We start from the raw sequence: 22,086 nt of genomic DNA, 5'->3' as shown, positions 1-22,086 counted from the left end.
CCTCTCTCTCTCTCTCTCTCTCTCTCTCTCTCTCTCTCTCTCTCTCTCTCTCTCTCTCTCTCTCTCTCTCTCTCTGTGTGTGTTTGTGTGTGTGTGTTTGTGTGTGAGTTGCTATGTTTATACTCATGTGTGCAAATGTTAGATGGTGCCAAGAGAGGAAAGGGCAAGGACAGACCCACACACACACACACACACACACACAGGGTGCAGTCACACTAGCCTCCACACAAATGCAATGATCTGAAATGGATGAAAGAAAAAGTATCATGGAAAAATTTGACCTTCTGTAACAGCTTCTGTTTATATGTGACATCTGTACAAATAACAAAACAAAACATTGTGAATTAAGACATTTTGTGGGGAAAAAACGAATATGTGAATGCTTGTTTCTGATTGCAATGCAAATAGAATGCCAATTATTGCTTGGCAGGGCTTGCAGACCTTCTTATGGCATTGACAACGGTGTTATAGGATAATGCTTTCATAAAGTATGAGATGAATTGTCAACATGCCTTTGCTGGTATGCTGTTATAGTAAGTGAGATTTATGATCATGGGTCACAATGAAACAGGAGACATCATATTTTCTCCTCTGCTTTGCTTTGTCAGGACCTTGTCCATGCCAGGTGTGTGGGTGGTGATTGACATTAGTGTAAATAGGTGACTGACTTCTGACTTTTCACTGTTAATGTGTGAGAGATGTCTCTGTGCCACATCTATGCTGTGATGACACCTTAAATGCACTCAGTTGGTTTGCTCACAAGGTTGATGCCAAGAGTTAAGAAAAAATGTCCTTTCTCATCTCCCGTGTGTGTTCGCGCATGCGCATGTGTGCGTGTTGTGATATGCCACCAAACCGGGATACAGATGATATAATTTTCCATATATTGCAATCTGTCCTCAGCCCATTTTGCTCATAAAATATCAATGTTTCACTGAAATAGTGAAATGAATGGTGGATTTTCAGTGTTAATTGAAAATTCAGTGAAACGTGACACTGTCTCATTTCGCTTAAATAGTGGGAATAAAAATTGTGGGACTCTAACCTACTCGATTGATATTGCGTGATACTAGCCTATCTGCTATTTTTTTTATTCAATTTAAATAACGTAACAACTTTCCTGGCCCGACCCAGAGATCGCCTGACGGGGATGTATATATGCATGTGGTGCGCTGGGTGAGGGGCTACCCTTTGGTTTGTTTTAACGCATGCTGGGATCACTTGACCGTTAACCGTTTTCACCCCTCCCTCTGTGAAGAGTTCAACAAAAAGTCAACACCTGTGGATGAGTTTCGGGCTGACCTCTCCGTTAATAAGCTGATAAGAGACGGGCGTTATTATCTAAACAGAATTCCCACCGAGCCAAAGTACATTAATCTTCCAGATTTTCTTGGTTCCTTAAAATAAGCATTCATAGGATTCGCGAAAATTTTTATTTACTGGTTACATTTTATTTAGTGGTCTCTGTGGCGTAGCCTATATTGTCCTGTAAAAGATGTTTTAGGCCAAATGTTTCAACATTAAAAGTTAATAATATTTTGGACTTCAGGCAAAACAATCGGAATTTTAGAGAAAGAACAAAAAAATCGAAATAAAAGATTTTCATGACAGGCTGCTGGAGATATGACTACATGATTCTGCAGTGTTTATAAATTCCAGTTAGGCCTCATTTTTAGTTAATCAACAAACTAAGACACACAATTTCGGAAAAGTTTACAGCCTGAATACATTCACCTTTCGAATAAAAAGAAATAATGCAAATACATTTTTATCACGACACTCTTGCATCAGGGATTAGCCTACTGATTGAAATTATTTGAGCGTTCATTTATTTTGACACAATAATAATAGTAACAATAATAATACTGCTAATAATACTACTAATTATTATTCGTATTATTTAGGTGCACCAGCACAAACTTTAGGTGCACCCACATTTTTCATCGCGGCACCATAACGTCACAATTTCAAGGTCCCCTTTTTATCGCTCTCCATATACATTCCGTGTGTGAGCTGTTGCAGAGCATGGGCCAGGAATGACAGTATTGATTTGATTTAGGGCCTCCACCACCTTGACGACATCAGTAATATTTAATACTGATCATTCACATCAGTGGCGATCCTCTCTGCTCATCCTCCACACACACATGGAAAATGATGGCTTATCATATGTTTCTATTTCATATTTTAGAATTCATAAACTTTATATATTTTGTTAATAATGTGATAATGTTAGTAATACTCATTATTATTTATGGTATGATCCTGCATCCAGTTTTTGAACGAAAGTGCATGCAGCTGTCTCTATGTTTTCTATAAAACTGTGTTTAATATTGTCCCATAATCTCTAGCAATTTACAGCTATAGTAAAGCCTCTTTCGATGTTGCGACGTCTCCCTAACAATTTTGGGTATGTATATAGCACGGAGTCTTTGTGATTTCACCTTGTCTATTCATTTAAATTGAGTTATTAAATACACCCTAGCCTATTTGCTAAATTCGCCTATTACATGGGCCCACCATTAATAATACCCACAATTTATGTCAAAACTATTTTTAGTCAGCATTCAACTCTCTAGGTGTTGTTTCTCAGAAAGCAAACCCCTCCCGTCCCCTACAAACAAATTGCAGGCGAAACGCAGAACATCGGAACGGTGGACGCAGATGGGGCTGATGATGATGAGGTGCGATAGATCAGTGGCTCCCAAACGCAGCAAGACAAGACCATGCCATCATGTAGCCTAATTTAAAACATTGATCAGAAATTAAATGCAGAACGCATCAAGGAGTTGTTAGCTAATGTAATCTACCGTTTATTGCAATTTTATCGAAAAATACATTATAAATAGTTTAATCACAAAACAACGAAAGAAAAACGTATCTATAAGTAGGCTAAACCTAATGCTTTGCAAATAATATTTTAATTTTACTGTAAAAAAAACATTGTAAATGATGTGAAAGTAAAAAAACACTCCCACATGCATGACTATACTAAAATTAGAATAATACCTTGTGTGTGAGCGAGTGTACTTGCGTGCATCTGTGTGTGTGTGTGTGAAAGCTAGGCAGAGAAAGAGATAGAGTAAATGAATGAGGAGTGGGCTCTCATCCATCTCACCCGCTGGCCCCTCTGGCTCCTCCTCTCTCTCCCTCCCTCCCTCCGTCACTCTTCTGTGGGTTTGAGATCGGCGCCTCTCCTGCTCCCCAAAAGAAAACAGACACACTTACTCTCCAGTGCTGACTCCTTCTCCTCTCCTCCTCCTCCTCCTCCTCCTCCTCCTCTCTTCCACTCCCACTCTTTTACTCTTGCTCTCTGGCTCATTCACTCGTGTGCCGTGAAGAGCAGAGTAGAGTGGAGCCAAACAGACCACAGAGCAGCGCCAACTCTGCCTTAACTGGGATCGACTCGTCGCCTCGACTAGGATTGACTGTTCCACGGATCGGTCCGGTCTGCCTCACCCGATGCGTCTGCTGGAGACGGCTACTCTCTTCTTGTGGTCCTTGCTGATCACCATGAGACCCAGTCGGACTTAACTCTGATCTGAACTCTCATCTGAAGCCGCTGTCTCTCTCTTCTTTATTGTTGCTGGATAGGTGCCATCAGTCCAGGCCAACATCTGCTCCAGACATTGTCTTCTCCTCTTATCGTGATCCGTGAAGAGGCTCACTTCCGTCACATCCAGGTTGGCTGATTGACAGGTCCCACTTCGCGACCCGCTTCTGTCCTCCGGACGGCTTTTCCCGAATGGCCACCATGGGATCAGACGTGCGTGACCTCAACACCCTGCTGCCTCCTCCGCCGCCGCCTCCCATGCCTGCTCTGTCCTCGGCCAACGGGACCACCTGTGCCCCCTTACCGGTCAGCAGCACCCCTCAATGGGCCCCGGTGCTAGACTTCCACCCGGCGGCCGGAGGCCCCTACAGCTCCCTGCCCTCGCACTCCTTCATCAAGGAGGAGCCCAGCTGGAGTGCGGCGGCCGACCCGCATGAGGACCCCTACTGCGGGATCAGCGCCTTCACCGTTCACTTTTCGGGACAGTTCACCGGCACTGGGGCCTGCCGCTACGGAGCCTTCGGGGCCCCGCCGCCGCCGCCCACACAGCCCACGGCCACTCAGCCCAGGATGTTCAGCAACACGCCCTACCTGTCCAACTGCATGGATGCCCAGCCTGCCTCCAGGAATCAGGGTAAGTGTCCAAAAACGCTTCTCTCTCTCTCTCTCTCTCTCTCTCACACACACACACGCACACATTGTGACTTTTCAAATGTTTCAAATGGGCTGTTTGGGCATTGGCTGATTTGAAACACGATATCAAGAACTTGTGTGTGTGTGTGTGTGTGTTTGTGTGTGCGTGTGTTTGTGTGTGCGTGTGTTTGTGTGTATGTGTCTCGGTTGCATAGGCCTACTCTTGGCAGAATGATTATCTTTTTCTTTCATGGTTATTTTAGTCAGGATGCCAGTCCAAAAGTTGCAAAGGTTCATCATTTCCCATGTTACTGTATAGTGGTTGGACTAATCAAGCTTTAGCCAGTGTCATCTGCCTGACTGCCCCTGAATACTAGAGAGTTTTTCTACCTTATACATGTACCTGCTCACTTCATTGCCTTCTGTGAGTTTAACAGTTTTCCCGTTTAATTAAAGAACAGCTCATGTTAAATATCAAACTACATATTAATTTCTCTCATAATCTAGGTTTTAATTACTGTTTATAATATGTAGATTTTTAACAGTATTTTTAATTCCATAAGAGTTGGTCTTGTTACTTAGCTAATAATTCTGACCCAACATGTTGTTTAATATAACATACAATATATTAATAAACATATATTCTATATTAGTTGACTGGACAGTGCAGATATTAATGCATCTGAATTTGTTACTATTTACAGACTTAAGTAAGTTGTAAGTGAGTAGGAAAAGTGAGTGAACACAATCCTTCCAGAATAATTAACTAAATATATTAAGGCATTAAGTGCCAGGCATTTAAACTAATATTTTGTCCAAATATGATAGATGTGGATGTTTGAATTGGATTTTGAAAGGAAAGCAGAGGTCAGTTTGTTTTATATTTTGTTTGTTTTATATTTCACACTGACCTATGGGTGTGTGTCTGTTTTGTGGCTATAGCAAACCAGTCAATTGCTGAGTGTCAGTTTTTATACAGTAAGTCTTGTGCAGTAATTGCTGTACTTATTCGTTCTAAAATGCTCCCAATTTAAATACTAAAATGAGTTATACAAAATATCAAACTTGTTAGTCTATAATGATGATATAGTATATTAGCCAATATAGTATGAAATGTCCAAATAAATGTGTGAAGGGCTCACTATGTTGTGGGAAACACAATGTAGACGGTAACAACGGGGTCCGCATGATCTTAACAGACATAACCACTTGATCCCCTTTGAGAATGTAATGTTCTCAATATTAGCTATCCGCATGATCTTAACAGACATAACCACTTGATCACCTTTGAGAATGTAATGTTCTCAATATTGGCTGCTTTATGAATTTATGCAGAGCATTGATATGAGAAAGGGCATCTTTTGAATGTTCAGGTTTATTTTATTTTCTGTTCATTAACAGTATTCGTTTCATTTTATGATTGCTTTTAAATTATACAAAACATATTTCCCAAGGTTTTCAAAATGGTATTAGTCCAATATATAACTTAAAATGTATTGTAATACTTGTAATATAATATTACAATATATTATTTTCAATCTGTATGGGGTTATAATGACGAAAATACAAACAAAAGGATCACATTATTTGTTCATACAGACCTTTTCATTTGTCTGATAAATACGGGGACACTTTCACAAATAGGAGCAAGTGTGAGGTAAGAATAGTTAAGACGAAATTGTCTGTAAGTAAAATATTAGTTGTTATTTAATCATTACTACTTTATAACATGTCAGTTACTATGTCAGAGTAAATGAGACAGTTCCTTAAAGTATTTATTGTTTGTTAATGTAATAATCTGATATAAACAGAGCTTTAGCCAATATGAATGAATAACCTAATAAATACTTTGCTTATGCTTCATAAACTAGCACTCCAGAAGTAATTTTAAATCATCTGCACTCTCTCATGCAACAGCTGCTAGTAAACAACTGCCTACAGAAAAGCAAATTGCAAATTAATTTATAAACAGATGTGTCTCGCACATGAGTTCCCTATTTAAAAAAAAAAGAAAAAAACTGATACAGTATTATGGGTATATAATGATGTTACTTGTAGATATATCTAACAGTTTAATGATTGTGTATGTGAAAAGCTAAACACAAAATTCAAAGAATCTTTGGAACTATGAACGCATGTGAAATATTTTACCAAGTTGTTCATCATTGCACTCACTGTATTGCCAACCCAGAATTGGCTAAGGTGTGCCAGGCACTTAGAACTCCACCATCATAGTGGGCACCCTCTGTGCCTCTTTACCCCAGGGTGTGCCAGGTCACTGAGCAGACCTCCAGATGCCTCCACCCAAACTCCGCCTGACTCCTCATCTCATCTCCCAGCACATCCGACTCCTCTCAGTCTTAAGCTGAAGAGAAATGGGTGCCTTTAATGAGTTTTTTTTCCCCCTCTCTGGCTGTGATGGTGAAAGTGAGTGGTGCTGGGTAATTAATGGTGTCCATGTGAGGAGCAGGGTGATTTACGAGTCGCCAGCAGACTCCGGGTCAGCGAGAGGCATGACTCACCCACTAAACCTGGTGTCGGCCCCTTCGGTGTCCTGCCAGGGTTTGTTTTCACACTGGGTGCGTTCGTTCTCGCCCCCCGTGGGGCTTCACCGAGGCAGGGGAGCAAGTCAGGGAAGGGGGGGGTGGCTGTGGTGGTTGTTTTTGAGGGGGGATGGGTGGGTTGTGTACCCATTAACCACAAAAGGGTCTCGCGGCACTGTCAACACCTTGATGGATGCGCTTGGAATTTTCACTGACCCTTTACATTACAACACATGCTTATGAGCTCATTGTTTTTGTAAATATATCATATGAATTCATACCTACCATAATGTGTGTGGTTTCAGTTTCAGGGTTAAAGTTAACTTGAGGATAAGGTTAAGACAGAGAGCATTATGGTACAGTAATGTTGCTAGATCACTGCATATTCTTAAAAATGTACTTACTGACCAACATGTTACAAGTCTAAACAAAATACTCTATTTTCTTTTCAAAATAGGTTCTCTTCACTTTAAAAAGTTAGTTCTGTGTGATATGAATTCAGTTCCTTGTGTATGACTTTTTCTGAATTCCTTTTGTACGCAGGGCTGATTGAGATGACTGTTCCCCACACAGGTTATGCGTTCGATGGAGCCACCAACTACGGACACACTCCAACACACCACCCATCACAGTTTGCCAACCACACCTTCAAGCATGAGGACTCCATTGCACAGCCAACCAACATGGGTAAACTGTATTTTAATTGCTGCCCTGTCTATGTGTGTATTTATGTTTTCTGTGTATTGTATTTATTTTCATGTATTTTAATTTGTGTATATATCGTGTATGTGTGTGTGTGTGTGTGTGTGTGTGTGTGTGTGTGTGTGTGTGTGTGTGTGTGTGTGTGTTGTGCGTTCATGCACGCGTGTGTGTGAATATATGTGTCACAATTAGGTAAGCTTTGTCATTGCAGCCCACAACTTTATTAGATATTCTCCTGTCCTACATGCCTCTATTCTCTCCTGTCCTACATGCCTCTATTCTCCTGTCCTACATGCCTCTATTCTCTCCTGTCCTACATGCCTCTATTCTCCTGTCCTACATGCCTCTATTTTCCTGTCCTACATGCCTCTGACTCAACCACGGTTACACGGGGACTTTTCTAGGGCCTATCTTTGGAAGTCATCGTTGGAGACAGGGCGAGAGTTAGAGGCCTTTTGGAATGTTCTAGAACTGTCAGGGGACCGATTCACAATGTTGTGCAGATGGAGGCCCAGGTCCAGATCCTTCATTTGCATGTTGCAATAAAGAAAGCGAGGCGGTTTGCTTAACAGCTTCAAAGACGAGCTCGCTGTTTTCATAACGGCACTGTGTCTGCGGCTACATTTCACAGGTTGTTGTGTCCAAACACACACACACAAACACACGCACACACACACACACACACACACACACACACAGAGAGACCCTCACCCCATCTCTCAGTGCTTATTGCTACACTAGAGCACAGAGCAAAAGAGTTGTCAGCCAACTATGTTTTTTTTTCTTTTCTCAAGCAGTCTGTTCTTTTTTTCTTTTTTTTTTTTTAAAAAAAAAGGGAGGCGGGGGGGTGATGCATGATGGTATCCCCTTGGTCACCTTATAATAGGATAACACGCATCCATTCTGATTTTGAGAATGAGAATAAATTTGAGATTAAATAACACTTGAGGGTAATTACGGGAAAGGGCTGAAACGCGAGGAAAGGGGTCGGCGCTCTCTGTGTAGCTTTCACATTAAAAAGGCATTTGTAAAAGAAAATGTCTGCTTGAGTGCAGAGTAGCTTTAAAGCACACTGGGCTGTTTGGGAACCCCCTGGAATGGAGAGTGGCATGTGATTCTTCTGAGTGTTTGGATAATAGTTATAAATACCTTCATTATCGCTGCAGAACACAGCTGTGAGCTAACTCGTCATTTTAGTCAGCCATAGTGCTACAGTTTGCTACAGCCTTTTACCGAGATGTGTTCGAGACAAATAACTAACTGTAAGCCGTTTAGATAGACTGCAGTGTTAGATAGACTGTGGTGTTTCCACATTACCGCTTTGCTTTATAACCCTGACCTAAATACACAGAGCAGTACTGTTTGATAAAGTTGCAATGTCTTTGGCTCCTTTGTTTGAAACTTCATCTTCATCTAGTGCATTTAGCTCATCTCTCTCTCTATCTTTCTCTCTCTCTCTCTCTCTCTCTCTCTCTCTCTCTGTGTGTGTGTGTGTGTGTGTGTGTGTGTGTGTGTGTGTGTAGGTGAACAGCAGTATCCTGTTCCTCCCCCAGTGTATGGTTGTCACACACCTTCAGACAGTTGTGGGGGCAGTCAAGCACTGCTCTTGAGGAACCCTTACAACAGGTAGGCACCTGGAGCACACAGTACATCCTCTCTTTACTACCCTGTTTCCCAAATATCCTAAACACCATCCCTGAAGGTGTTGTGGATTCCCATTGGGCTTTTCTGCCCAAGAGGCTTAAATATAGCACTACTGGAGCACTGGCTGAAGCAGTGTTCTGTTTGTAAACAGAAAGAGAAAGTATACACATATCTATATGGTTATGAACCCTACTCAGAGAAGGTTGGCAAGGTTAAACAGGATGTTCAGCTCCACTCCAGTGTAGCCATTTGGGCAAATGACCTGCGCTGTGGTCAGGCCAAGACAATGGTCAATGTGTAAGGGCCTCCGCCCTCTCAGATGTCATGGTGCCATTGTCTACATCGCCATGCTTCCGGAGAAGCAAAGGAGAGGAAAGGGACGGTTGAACTGTGCACGCTCTCCCCAAAAACGGCCAGTGCTAATCTCTGGCATCACAGGCTCAGGCATTTGCATGTTGTCTGAGTGACCGATGCTTTTTTTGTGTTCAAACACACTTGTGAGCTCAGTGTGCTGGACTTCCCCGTTGCGCTCATAAACTGCTGAGCGCTGTGTTGTAAATGGACATAATTATAATTGATAGCCCCAAGCACGGCGCGGTCCAGCTGTATCCATTACAGTCCTGTCTTATCGGAGGTCAGGGGGGCCACACAGCAGAACGCAACTGGCCAAAATAAACGCTTGTAATCCACTACCAGTTTCCACTCTGTTTTACCAGTTTGGAATTCCTCATTCAGATAAAATGGCTGGATGGAGGAGGAGGAAGAGGAGGAGGAGGAAGAAGAAAGTCCAATCCAGCAAAACTTCACAGGGCTGTTTACTCACTCGTATGCCTGAGATGACTCAAAATGAACTCGCATTCCTCGCATGTATTCGACGTATCGTGCTCTCTTTTCTCACTTTGGGGAGAATACACCGATTCAAAATAACAGAGTTCACGTCGATAAGGGGAAGACGGAGAGAGCGGACAAAAGAGAGAAAGGGAGGGGTGACAAAAGAAAGAAAGAAAGAAAGAAAGAAAGAAAGCCAGAGTGGGAGAGTTTGGTAATGCTCAGCCCATGTGCTGCAGCAGTCAGTTTTCTAGTCTCTTCTTTGTTTTTTTTTTTCTTTTCCTCTTTTCGTCCTCTTTCTTTTTGGTTCTTCGAATGTCATAAACAGCCCTGATAATCTGCCGCAGAGACCCGGAGCTGGGAAGGCTCAAATCAAAAGCTCCGCAGGCCGCTCTCTAATCGGACGCCTGGTACCAGCAGCACTGTATTTACAGAGACCAGAGGCAGCGCTGCCGTTTTTAGCCCCGACGGATGGGGGCCTGGATGGAATAAAAACATGTCCACTTATCAAAACCTCCAGCTCAACACAGGTTACTGCTCCACTCCAAACTCGGAAAGGCAGATATCTAGAAGGCTAAGCCAAACAAAAACAAAACCATGGCCAAATACCCTTCGCAGGACTGTCAACTGTCTGCACAGTTCATTTCCCAGAAAGAAAAAACTGAATAGTGAATTGAGCAACTACCATGCAGTATCTTACAGTAAACAGAAGCATCTTGGCCAAATTAGCCCGCACCTTTCAGGATAAATCCCTGGGGTGAGTGTGCGCGTATAAATCAGACCTCTAATGTTTCTTTTCGTGTACACATTGTCAAAAAGCAAGGGGATTATCTGCACCTGCACACTGTTACGTGGGTCACCGGGAGCCCACCAGTGGTTTGCTCTAAATTCAGCTCCGGTAGCGCTCTAATGGGGTGAGGGGGTGAGGGGGGGGTCTCGGTTGAGCACCGTTTGCTTGAGAGAGCCTGAAGAGGACAGTTAGCTAAGGCCGTTAGCTCAGCTCCCCTCTCCTCTCCTTTACTCTCCTCTCCTCTGCGCTCCTCTCCTCTGTTCAGAGTTGTACCAGGCACCACAGCTGCCCAGCGCCCCGTCCACTGGCGTTGTGATGAAACACCGGAGTGTCAGGGGCGCAGCGTATAAATCTCAGCTATGTGTTTGGGTAAGCACCTGGCAGGTTAAAGAATGGATGGCCCCAGGGTCTGGCATAGTTCTGTTTTTGTTTTTTTTTTACATTTTTAATAACGTATGGGCACGTATGGTGTCTAAGGGACGCGCTGCCTCCCTGTTTGATTAACCGATGACCACGCTGTTGAGCCTGGGCAGCTTCTTGGTGCATAACACATTCATTAGCCGTTGTCAGTCAAAATAGGGAAGGGGGACTGGGACATTTTTCAATCATAGCTCTGACTCCCATAGAGATTTAGCTTTCTTTTCTTCTCTCTGTGTTACTGTTTTTTAAATAGAGATGTCTCCCGCTGCCAGAGTTAGAGGGAAATTAATACTTTTTTTCTTAAAGCCGTCTTTCTATTTGTTTGAATCCCCAGCAGCGATAATTTATACCAAATGGCATCTCAGCTGGAATGCATGGGATGGAACCCTGTTAACACGCTGGCTTCTACCATTAAGAGGTATGTCAACGTGACCCACTCCTGTCATCTGAGAAATTCCTCTTTGGTCTGGATTAGCAGCCATCCATCTTTGCGATGGCCACAGAATAGTAGTGGGCCCGACAGCTCCCCTTTATTAAATCACACATTTGACCAGTCACTCACTATGTGCATCGCATGATAGATTAGGGCTGCCATTCCGTTTATGGGCAGAAATATGGTATATTGACATACCTCTAAATGCAAATGAAAATGCATTTTTTAATAATTGTGGTTAGGCAAGTGCTGGGTGAACAGTGCAATAGCCTAATGTAAATAGTTTAAAATAGCGAAAATAGTTTTTGTCAATCCATTTAATGAAGAAAACAGCTGTCATAATGTCCTTGACAAAGTTTGAAGGATTAACCTGGAATGCTTGCCTTCTTTGTAATGGTTGCATAATGCAACTACAAAAGGTCTAAATTTGAGACTTAGGCCTGTCACCTCGACTTGTCTGCTTCCATGTTCATGTTAGGGGTCATGTGCAGTCAGTGTGTGTGTGTGTTTGTGTGTGTATGAGTGTGTGTGTGTGTGTGTGTGTGTGTGTGTGTGTCTGTCTGTCTGTTTTGTCTGCTGGGGGGGAAATGTATCCTGTCGTATATTTCCCAGCGCGGCGTGTCAACCTTGACCAGGCCGGGAGACGGGAGCGTAGGAAAAGGGGGTCTCTCTTGGCCGGGAGCTGGTGGAAGTAGCCTGGCTTATACAATAGGACAACCCGACCCCTTGGAGCTGGGCCCGCCATCCCGTTCGGTGCGCCGCGCCACAACTGTGTGCGCCTATCTCCAGAGAGACTGTGACCCTTGTGCCTCACCCTCCCCTCCCCTTCCCTCCCGTTCCATTAAAGAAAGAAAAAATGAATAAAAACAAAAAAAAAACATACCGAGACAGAAAAGGGGCGACTGGATGATTAATCCGCTGCTAAATGCGAGTGTGAGTGCGACAAGAGGCCAGTCTGTGGAAAATCAGACTCACAGGGGCCCATCTCCGCATGAGGAGGAGATCACAGCCAGAGCTCTGATTCCTGATTCCTCTGGTTCTCCTCCAGCCGAGTGCCGGCAACCCCCCCCTCCCCTCCTTCCCTCCACCTTTAGCACCCAGCGGCAGTGCCTGGATCCCAAGGCCAGGAGGACTCAGGAGCCCAGGGCCAAAGCCCAGTGCAACCGCACAGCCACTACGAGCCAGTGAATGAAGGAACTGTAGGGAGATTTATCACAGGATGCTGTCTGCACTGTCCCCCTAGTCTGGGTGTCTTACAGCGCACGGCGAGGAGACAAAGGGGGCTTTATGCATCGCAGACAAAGTTGTTTTATTTTATTTTTTTCATCTATGATCGAAAGGGACACAAATCCTGCCCCTCCTACCATCCAAAACATTAAGTAAATCTCTAAATGTTTGAACACAGTACCACAGATTTTAGACAGGAATTCCAACATTGATAAAACACACATTTTCAGAGGAATCCTAAGACTGATCAAAAAATAAGTTTCGCACAAAACAGGCAACTAACCTAAAAACATCAAAACTATGCGATATTAGCTTATCACTCAATTTCTCTTTCTTTTTGAATGACGATGTTGAAAGCCCTTGGCCACAAGTCCGACGCTCTGTGCCGTATACCGTCCATTGTGAGCTGGGCTGAGCTGAATCTGAGTGGAGCTGTCTGTCGGCATTACGGCTGTCTCCCTCCCCGACTCTCCCGCGCCGCCGCGACCTCGGCGGAGGAGAGGCTGTACAGCATGCCGAGGGGAGGGAGACGTGCGCTAATCCAGGGTCACTGTTTGGGGACTACGAGGTGAGCACTCAGACTCGCGGATAAATCTGAGGGCGGTACACAGTTCCCCATTCATCTTGTCATTCTGGGCCCCTACCTGGGATTTCAGAGCTGGATATATGGCACTAAAGAGCAGAGAGCAATTTGCCCCACTGTCAAACTGAATTACAGGGTTTCTTTTTACCCTTAAACTTTACTGAGGGATTGCGTTTGTACGGCATGTGTCATCTAAACACAATTCAACTATTTAGTGACAGATGTAGGAACAGTAAACTGGTTTGGTTTTATGTTAAGCCATTGTTATTGATACTCTGTTTAAAATTGCATTGTAGTAACACAAGATATCCTTGAATGCTATGCTGTGCACTGGTGCATTTTATCACTGCTTTACTTTCAATTGCATGCCTCATTAAACAGATTTTTTCTTTTGGTGTGATAATCTTCTCGCTGCCTGTCTTAAAACTGAGCCGTCCTGTCGCCTCCACAGCCACGCAGCGGGTTACGAGAGCGACCCGAGCACGCCCATGGTGTACAGCTGCAGCACGCAGTACCGCTTCCACACGCACGGCGTCTTCCGAGGCCTCCAGGTCAGTCCTCGCTCACTCTGTGGGGGTGGAGGTTGGATGGAGGTGGAGGGGGAGATGGAGGGGAAGGGTGGGGGGGGAGTGGGGGGGGGTTGCTGCCGCAGAGAGAGTTCATGCTGGGGCCGGCGCTTGCCTGCACACTCCAGCTCCTGCTACTGCAAGCTTGAGGGCCAAGGTCAGGACAAGAGTGCCAACAGAGAGGCACGGGCCTCTGCAGACGGAGATGGCGTGCACGCTCAGCACACTAGAATGCCCAGGGCAGGCTCCACCAACACTGAGGGTGCAGACGTGAAAGTGAGATGGGGTGATGAAGACAAAGGAAAGAAAAGAACAGGAAGAAAGGAATGGAAGAAGAAAAATGAAAGAAAGAAAGAAAAAAATGAAGGAAGGAAGAGATGGGAGAAAGAAAGAAAAAACAAAAGAAAGAAAGAAAGAAAGAAAGAAAGAAGAGGAAAGTAAAAAAAGGCTGATGCAATGAAATTGTTATGTGAGAGGAAGCAGGGCTTGAAACATTTAGAAGGTATTTTGGGATGAAAAGGGAAGAAGAATCACTTTCAAGAGCTCCATTAGCAATAAAGATACAGTTTCCATACCCGGGCCTGCACTAATAAATCATTAGCTCCTAATTAATGTCCGCCAGAGGCTTGAAAGCACTGCGAGCAGAGATAGTCCAGAGCTGTTCCACTCGTTCAGACGAGGATGTTTTTCCTCAACGTTTCCAGGTTTCTGTCCCCTTATTGTTTCAGAAAGAATCCGACTAAATAACGCACATCACATGTTAAATATGTTGGGGTCTACTCAAGAAGCCATTGAAAGATCTGTCCCCTTGTAAAACTACATGCCTTTGCCAGATAACCTGTGTTTAGACTTGACTTTGCTCCCACAGAGAGAGCTCGGAGCTCTCGGAGAATTTGGGTAGACAGTGTGCCCTGACTGTTGGGTGTTATCAGCCCCATGGGATAGATAAGATGAGACGGGAACAGCCGTAAAACACTTTAAGTAATTTACTTATCAATAGCACTTAACATACATTAATTACCGTGGCGGTGTCCAGAAACGTCATTATGCTAAGCACAGGCTAATGAGGAGCAGATGGGACAGAGGGGTCTGGGAGAGGAGAGGGTGGGGGTGGGATAGGGTGGGGGTGGGTGGTGGTGGCTGGGGTAGATTGGCGCAGATCTCTAATAGGGTCTGTGCAGTGCCTGTGACTAACAGCCAACATTTACATAGTAAATCAGAGGCCAGGCTTAATCTGCGTGATCACAGCTAATTCCAATATAATTAGGCCTCCCACCCTCCAAATGATAATCTATTAAACGCACACTTACGGAGAATTGGGTTGTTCATTTGTCCTCTGCGGAAGGACCCTGTGTTGAGTTCAAGAACCCTTTTATGGGCAGTCTGTTCTCTGTGACATCCACTCAAGTACCAGCTGGAAGAGGCCTGGCTTGATCTGGCACCGCCCAGGGCCAGACCCGTTCCTTAGTGAGGTGTTCCTTGGATAGGTTTAGGGGCTAAGGGTTAGGGTTGGGGTTAAGGTTTCTTTTAATCACATGGTGCCCAAAGAGAGCAGTTCAATCAAGCCTGTGGAGTTGCTAAAAAATGCAAAATGCTGAAAAACAGCGACTCTCTTGTGTAAATAGCTTTCTTTGCAAGGCTGTGAAGTAAATCTAATTTGATTCATTTATCCATGCTTATCTAATGCAGCATCTTACTCCAAATCACAGTCTGGTTTTTGTACAGGCCACATGCCAGTTCTCATCTGGATTCAGGCAGCTGCTTAGAAGCTACTTCATTGTAGCAAATGAATGTAGGTTACCAAGCAAGTCAGTCAAGAAGGTGTTAGGTGTGTTGCTATGGATGGGAATGCTTCCCAGAGATATTTACGGTCAATAAGCTCCACCCTGGCCCTCTGAGACAAATGGCCATGGCCTTGAGCTACTGCTACACTGTAACCACTCTGTGAGAACCAGTTTGAGTCGTGAAATGTCACCTAGTTTGTTCTTGGGTGAAATGCCAGCGTGTTCACGTGGGTGGCCCCTGTCTTGTTAGGATGTCCGCAGAGTGCCTGGCATCACCCCGGCCATTGTACGCTCATCAGAGACCAACGAGAAGAGGCCATTCATGTGCGCCTACCCCGGCTGTAACAAGCGCTACTTCAAACTCTCCCACCTTCAGATGCACAGCCGCAAGCACACAGGTAAGGATTGGGAAGAGAGTAAGTCATCAGTGATCTTGAAGGCCTACTTCCTCACTTCTACTCAGCAAACCCCTCACCGCTGATCCTGCTCTATTCATTAGGCGAAAAACCCTACCAGTGTGACTTCACAGACTGCGGAAGGAGGTTCTCCAGGTCAGACCAGCTGAAGAGACACCAGCGAAGGCACACAGGTTTGGAGTCTCGGCCCTTCCCATTCATTTTGCCTCTCTCTAAGTATCTGCCTTTTGCACTCTCCATTTCACTACCTGCTTCAACCTGCATGAGAATGTTTGTGTGCCTAACCACTCACCCCACCTAAAAAAAAAAAAAAACTTATAGCACCTTAGGAGAAGGTTCCTTGGGAGAACTTTTAAAGATTCCACTCAGATTCCACTCAGAAAGATTTCAATCAGAACCATTTGTTGAAGTACCTTCAACAGTTCTATATAGAACATTTAAAAGACTCCCTGGGTTCAGCTCAGCGATGGCTTCTCAGTTGTGAACAATGCAAACCTGAAAATAGACCTCCATAGTGTTCCCATCGTGCTGTTTGCGATGTTGCATTGATGTTAGCATTAGTGTTAGCATTAGCATGCTGTAGCAGGAAGTGGCTCCACTCTGGCGTCTCCTGGAATGGCTTCCCTCCTGGCATCCACCGTTTTCTGTTTCTCTCTCCATGTATGTATGTATATGTGTCTGTGTAGGAGTTAAACCGTTCCAGTGCGAGACGTGTCAGAGAAAGTTTTCACGGTCTGACCATCTTAAGACCCACACCCGGACTCATACAGGTAAAACAAGTGCGTAAAACTTTTATTTTTCCACATTTTACTTCTCTTTTTCTCTTTCTCTGGTACATAAAACTAAAGAATAAAAACAAATATGTTGTAAGTACAAGTAAAGATTATTTGGGTAGCACTGAGCTACTTTGTTTTGACCTGTTCCCATAGTTCTTTACAACCAATAAAATATACAATTTTAATATCAATTTTTATTTGACACTATTTCTCCTCCAATTCTTTCCTAAATATTGCACAATGGACTTGTATAGTGAAATACTCCCTCTCTCTTCCTGTCCTCCTGTCAGGTGAGAAACCTTTCAACTGTAGGTGGCCCAATTGCCAGAAGAAATTTGCCCGGTCTGACGAGCTCGTCCGGCACCACAATATGCATCAGAGGAACCTGACCAAACTGCAGCTGGCCATCTGAGGCTCGCCTCTGAGCTAATGCCTGCTGCAAGCTCCAGTCGAGCTGCCCACAGACCTGGCAAGACAGGGCCTCTATCTCCACAGGACCAAAGCAGGAGAGTCAGCCAGCAGCCCCTCACCTGCATGTATAGCGCCCCCTGGAGCTCATGAGCAAGCTCAGAAGCTTCTAGCACTATAGCGTCAGACAAGAGGGCGGCCATTTTGAAAATGAGGAAACTCCATTAGCATCTTTGAGTTGTTGTTACTCTTTAGATGTGAATTTTCATTTTCAGTGTAATTTATTATTATTTTTTTATCAACAAAAGTTTTTAGAAGGAATTTCTCGCTCTATTTTAGTTGTCAGGCGTGTTATTTTTCAAGGCTCCATTTGTTGTCACTCAGATTTGAAAAGTTCACAGTACAGCTCTTATTTGTGTTAGAACCATAAGACTTTCTTTACTGAAGCTCTTCTCTGGTGTTTGTAAATATGCTCTGATATTAAATTATGATTTGGTCGCACTGGCTTTGTGATCCAATGGCTGTGATATCTGAAGTTGTACATAATAGTGGCGTTTCACAGATTAAGGGGAAAACAGACATGTGATTATTGGAAATATGATTCTAATACTTGTAAAAAGTATTTTGAAGGGTCCAGGAAATACCGTAAAAGGTATATTTCATAACTGTATAATTTAAGCATTCTTGTTATTATGGTCATTCATATTTTGTCTTTGGGAAGCACATATCAGTGCTGCCTTTTTTATTATTACAACCTTCCTTTTTTGCTTTTAAGGTATATGACAACCGTGTTATTGGTTTCCCTCCACTGAGCTTTGAATTAAAGACTTGTTGAAGTTGAACTGAGTTTTTTTGAGGGGGGTTGGTGGTGTGTAGGGTGACAGTGAGCCAGTGTTGATGCTTGAGCAGATCGCTTGTTGACCACAGAGAAACCTAACCCAGGTCCTGGCCCCTCTCAATTTCTCTGGACAGCCATCTCTGTGGGGAAGGTCACACACACAGACACACACACGCACACACACACACACACACACACACGTCAGGATTGTTGAACACTCACTGAGGACTGTGTAAGAATAGTCAGCACTGTAAGGCTGGCTGTTTTCTTTATCTCTGAACACATTCTTCTTCAAATTCCTAAGCCTCCAGTGGGAGGGGAAAGCATGGCGAAGAAGTAAAAAAAAAAGTAAAAGTAAAACAAACAAAAACGTTCATCTGTAGTCCACTTTTTTAATCACAGAGCTCACATACTGTAGGACAGCACTCTGTTGCACTCTTGTTTTCCCCCGCCCAACAATATATGGCTTCTCATTTCCCTCATCGTTTGTCTTTGAAATTGAGTCTCAACAAAAATGTTTAGAGAAAATTAGAATATGACTGAGAGCTCCAATTTCACACTCCACTATTTGTTTTTTAAAAGTACTGGTTCCAAAGCGTAAAATGTTATCTGATGGCATTTCATCATGATCTGGGGTGGATATTGTGGTGGAAATCTACTTCTTAACAATTTGCTTGGCTCGGACGCTGTGTAAATCAGCCCGACTCTCCACCCCATTACTCATGCAAAAACCCCCCGCTATATGTCAGAGTGACAGGGCTTAATCTCGGTCCCAGATTTCAGCTGCTTGGCCTTTGAAGCGAGGTGGCTGCTTTTTGTAACTCCAGTTCAGTCAACTTTACAATGCTTAGGATGAGGGGCGAGGGGGGGGGGGGGGGTGGTCGGGGGGGTGTTGGTTCATTTTATGATTTGAGTCTCAACGGAAAAGGAAAAGGTCTGATTCTCAGAACTGGAAGTGTAATTTGTCTGGAATATTACTGTCTGGGATATTACTTTATTTTGTTGTTTATTGTTATTGTTTAATGTTTATTACCTCTATCTGTTTGTGGGTGTGGTGGTGGAGCGGTGGTAACATCACCGCCTTACAATCAGTCGATCGGGGTTTGATTCCCCCCACTGTTGTGAGTCTGTGTCGGTTTGGATGAAAGTGTCTGCTAAATATCAGTCAATTTTAACTTTAACTTCTTTCCTTTGATGTCATTGAGATCGTTACCTGATTCTTACATGACTGTGGCTTCTGACGGTGACCGAGTCTATCAGGCCTAAGCCCTTGCTGGAGATAGGTGGTCTGATATGGAGGTGGATGATGCCCTGTGATCTACCCACGGCTCCTGAATCCTACATGCACCTGATAGCACTATCATTGGTCTTCAGATGACAGGATCATCTTAGGAGGCCTCCACTTTTGCTCTGTCTACCACACAGTGCAATGCCTACATGAGAGACCGAACTCATATTACTATTTGTAAAGAGTACCCTTTCACAAAAGAATCCTGCAGTAGTTTTATTCCCACTGAATTGTGTGTGCTTGACTCTAAGTGTACTGTATGTGTAAGCCTGACTGCACATCTCCCTGTGTGCGTATGCATTTGTGTATATGTGCATAAAGTTGATGTAAGTGAATATGTGTGAGGGCGTAGACGTGGGCATGTGCATGAATGTGTCTCTGCCTGTGTGTGTGTGTGTGTGTGTGTGTGGGGGGGGGGGGGGGGGTGTGATGTTAAAAGTATGTGTCCCAATAGGGTAAAATGTGGCTTTAGCAGCAAATGAGTCTCATAAAGCCGCGCTGGTTGAGTTGATTCTGCTCAGATGAGCCCCCAAGCCGCCTGGCTGGTCAAAGCAAGCCGGCCACGTCGCTGACATGTTTATGACCCGGCCCGCCGGTCCGGTCATCCGTGGCCCTCCAGCCCCCGCGAGTCCAACTGCACTCCCCCCCACGCAGCGATAAGATAGGAGATAAATAAGGCCGGACTGCGGAGAAACCCTAGACGAGGCCAGAGCAAGCGGGCGAGTCGGAAGGGAGCACGACCCGCAGAAGAGAAGGGCTTGTTTATCAGAGGGCCAGGTGAGGAGGACGTCGGCCATTAAAGGATTAGGCCGGGGCCCCTTCACTAAGATCCAGTAGAGAGAGAGAGAGAGAGGGAAGATGATGTGAGGCAGCAGGCTGTTGTAAATCTGCCAGAGTCACACCTCTCTCTTCCCCCTGTAGTCCAACACAACCCCACTCACCACCACCCCCGCCCAAAACCACCCATCCAACCCCTCACCCATCCACTAAAAACACCATCAGGCCCGAGCAATAAAAGTGAAACGCAGACACACACACAGAGGAACTTAACCTTGGGCTGGGGTCACACTTTCAGTGAGACATTATACCATTGGTACCTCTCAACAACACTGCCTAGGGGTCAAAGACACACTCCTGAGCTGAAAACGACTCCGCTTAAGTTAAACTGTAAAAACAAACATGAATTCAACACAACATAAAAAATAAAACATTTCAACAATTTCATTGCTCGCCTCGAGGACAGGCTATTACTAAAGTGGAGATCTTTCAACACAAACTCCACTTTTAAAATTAGTACACTGCGTGTCACCTTTTTAACTGACAACAGGCAATATGAATGTATGCTTTTAAATTTGAAAACTGACTCACACTGACTCAGGCCATGAACCATAGGAGCAGGTGTGCCGGAGTGACAGAGTAAGAGTGAGTGAGAGAGAAAGGATAAGATGCATGGAGAGTTCAAGAGAAAGAGAGTGAGAGCGAGCGAGGAGAAGGAATGGAGAGGAGACAGTTTCTTGGCCTCCCGGGATAATGGCGTAATGGCAGAAGAGGACGATGATTCTGTGGGTGTCGGGGCCCTGGTACGGATCGTTCCTCCACCTCGTGCGCAGCAGAGGCTGCATTCCATCAGCCTCCTGCCAGAGACGTTGCCCTACTGTCCTCACTCTCTCTCTCTCTCTCTCTCTCTCTCTCTCTCTCTCTCACACACAGTCCTAATCGCACTCTTGAGCAATGCTTGCGTCTGTTATCACAGGACTGAGGCTGCTGGCTTGCCTCATGCACTTTCCCCCGGGTGGGCCACTGGCACAGTGTTCACTTGCATTGCAGGCCTCTAAAGTCATCTTAACGCTCAAGGTGCAGCTGAAGATGGTGGTGGGGCTCTCGGTGGAGAAATCGTGCAACAAAGAGCATCACTGGAACCTTCAACGGAATGTTTTTTCCCCCTTTCGTTTTATTCATTCATTTTTTCCCCTGTTTCTGTCTTTACTCTTTTATCACTGCATTTATTTTCATTTATAAGACATTCCAAAGGCATGTCCCACATGGCGCAAGCCCGAGGCCTCTGGCCTGTCCCGCTCACTCACACAGTGACCCGCGCTGATATCTGGCATTAAAGTTTTACAGGTTCCTCGTCGATCTTGTTCTGAGGCGAGGGTGTCTGGTTGGCTGGCTGGCTGAATGGTTGGAGTGGATGGCTGGTGGTGAAGGGGATTCCCCCAATAGTGTGGCCTGATGGCAGGAGGAGGACTGGGGGGGAGTCAGCTCTTTTACAGCCAGTAAAATGGGCTGACAGAAGAAAGCAAACACACGCGGGATGACATACGGCGCTGAGGAAGGGCAGCTCTCACAGCTGCACTCTAAGGGCACGGACACAGAGATGGAGAGATGGAGTGAAAGAGTTAGACAGAAAGGGAGAGAGAAAGAGAGAGGGGGTTGGAGAGAGAGTGAGAGGCAGAGAGACAGACAGAGACAGAGAGAGAGAAAGAACCCCTCATCTACTGTCCTGCAGCTGAAAGGTTCTTCAGTGAATTGTGAAGCACGTAATTTATCCCTCCAGAGTAAGAGAAACCGTGATGGGAGCAGCTTTGATTTAAACGGCTTTTAAAATTCCCTGTTTGCAGTGATTCTTTCGATTGTTGTGCTGGTCTTTCTCA

General features: G+C 44.7%; 2 protein-coding genes across 15 annotated transcripts in view; both read left to right on the top strand.

Moving 5' to 3' along the window:
* LOC121724267 (tropomyosin-1, isoforms 33/34-like) overlaps positions 1–3,701 on the top strand; it is a 30,595-nt gene extending 26,894 nt beyond the window's left edge. For 4 of the 5 annotated variants that reach the window (XM_042110692.1, XM_042110690.1, XM_042110691.1 and 1 more), the window contains one exon: positions 3,595–3,699. In XM_042110692.1, the coding sequence (XP_041966626.1) occupies positions 3,595–3,651 (57 nt within the window). In that variant the 3' untranslated portion in view covers positions 3,652–3,699. Of the gene's footprint in view, positions 1–3,594 lie in introns of all 5 variants that reach the window. The other variant, XM_042110694.1, reaches the window with a different exon arrangement.
* A 44-nt stretch (positions 3,702–3,745) lies between these two features.
* On the top strand, positions 3,746–18,148 carry wt1a (WT1 transcription factor a). Of its 10 annotated transcripts, none has more exons than XM_042110704.1 (9): positions 3,746–4,187; positions 7,303–7,416; positions 8,955–9,057; positions 11,451–11,531; positions 13,808–13,907; positions 15,957–16,104; positions 16,206–16,295; positions 16,809–16,892; positions 17,189–18,148. In XM_042110704.1, the coding sequence occupies exons 1-9, from the start codon at positions 3,746–3,748 to the stop codon at positions 17,308–17,310; spliced, it is 1,284 nt and encodes a 427-aa protein (XP_041966638.1). In that variant the 3' UTR covers positions 17,311–18,148. The 10 variants fall into 10 exon arrangements, with proteins under 10 accessions (XP_041966638.1, XP_041966635.1, XP_041966636.1 ...); XM_042110701.1 differs by having other exon boundaries at positions 16,809–16,901; XM_042110702.1 differs by having other exon boundaries at positions 11,448–11,531.
* The last annotated feature ends 3,938 nt before the right edge of the window (positions 18,149–22,086 follow it).

This window comes from Alosa sapidissima, chromosome 11 (genome assembly GCF_018492685.1).
Source record: "Alosa sapidissima isolate fAloSap1 chromosome 11, fAloSap1.pri, whole genome shotgun sequence".
In the NCBI taxonomy this organism is placed as follows: Eukaryota; Metazoa; Chordata; class Actinopteri; order Clupeiformes; family Clupeidae; genus Alosa; species Alosa sapidissima.
Note: the sequence above shows the minus strand (reverse complement) of the source record. Positions and strands in the feature narration are given on the sequence as shown.

What these genes read in the sequence shown, in the direction of transcription:
- wt1a (XM_042110697.1), top strand. Translation starts at nt 3,746, where the DNA reads ATGGCCACCATGGGATCAGACGTGCGTGACCTCAACACCCTGCTGCCT. An exon ending in GCCTGCCTCCAGGAATCAGG is followed by an intron (nt 4,188 to 7,272) that starts GTAAGTGTCCAA and finishes TTTTGTACGCAG; the next exon opens with GGCTGATTGAGATGACTGTT. An exon ending in GCACAGCCGCAAGCACACAG is followed by an intron (nt 16,105 to 16,205) that starts GTAAGGATTGGG and finishes TCTATTCATTAG; the next exon opens with GCGAAAAACCCTACCAGTGT.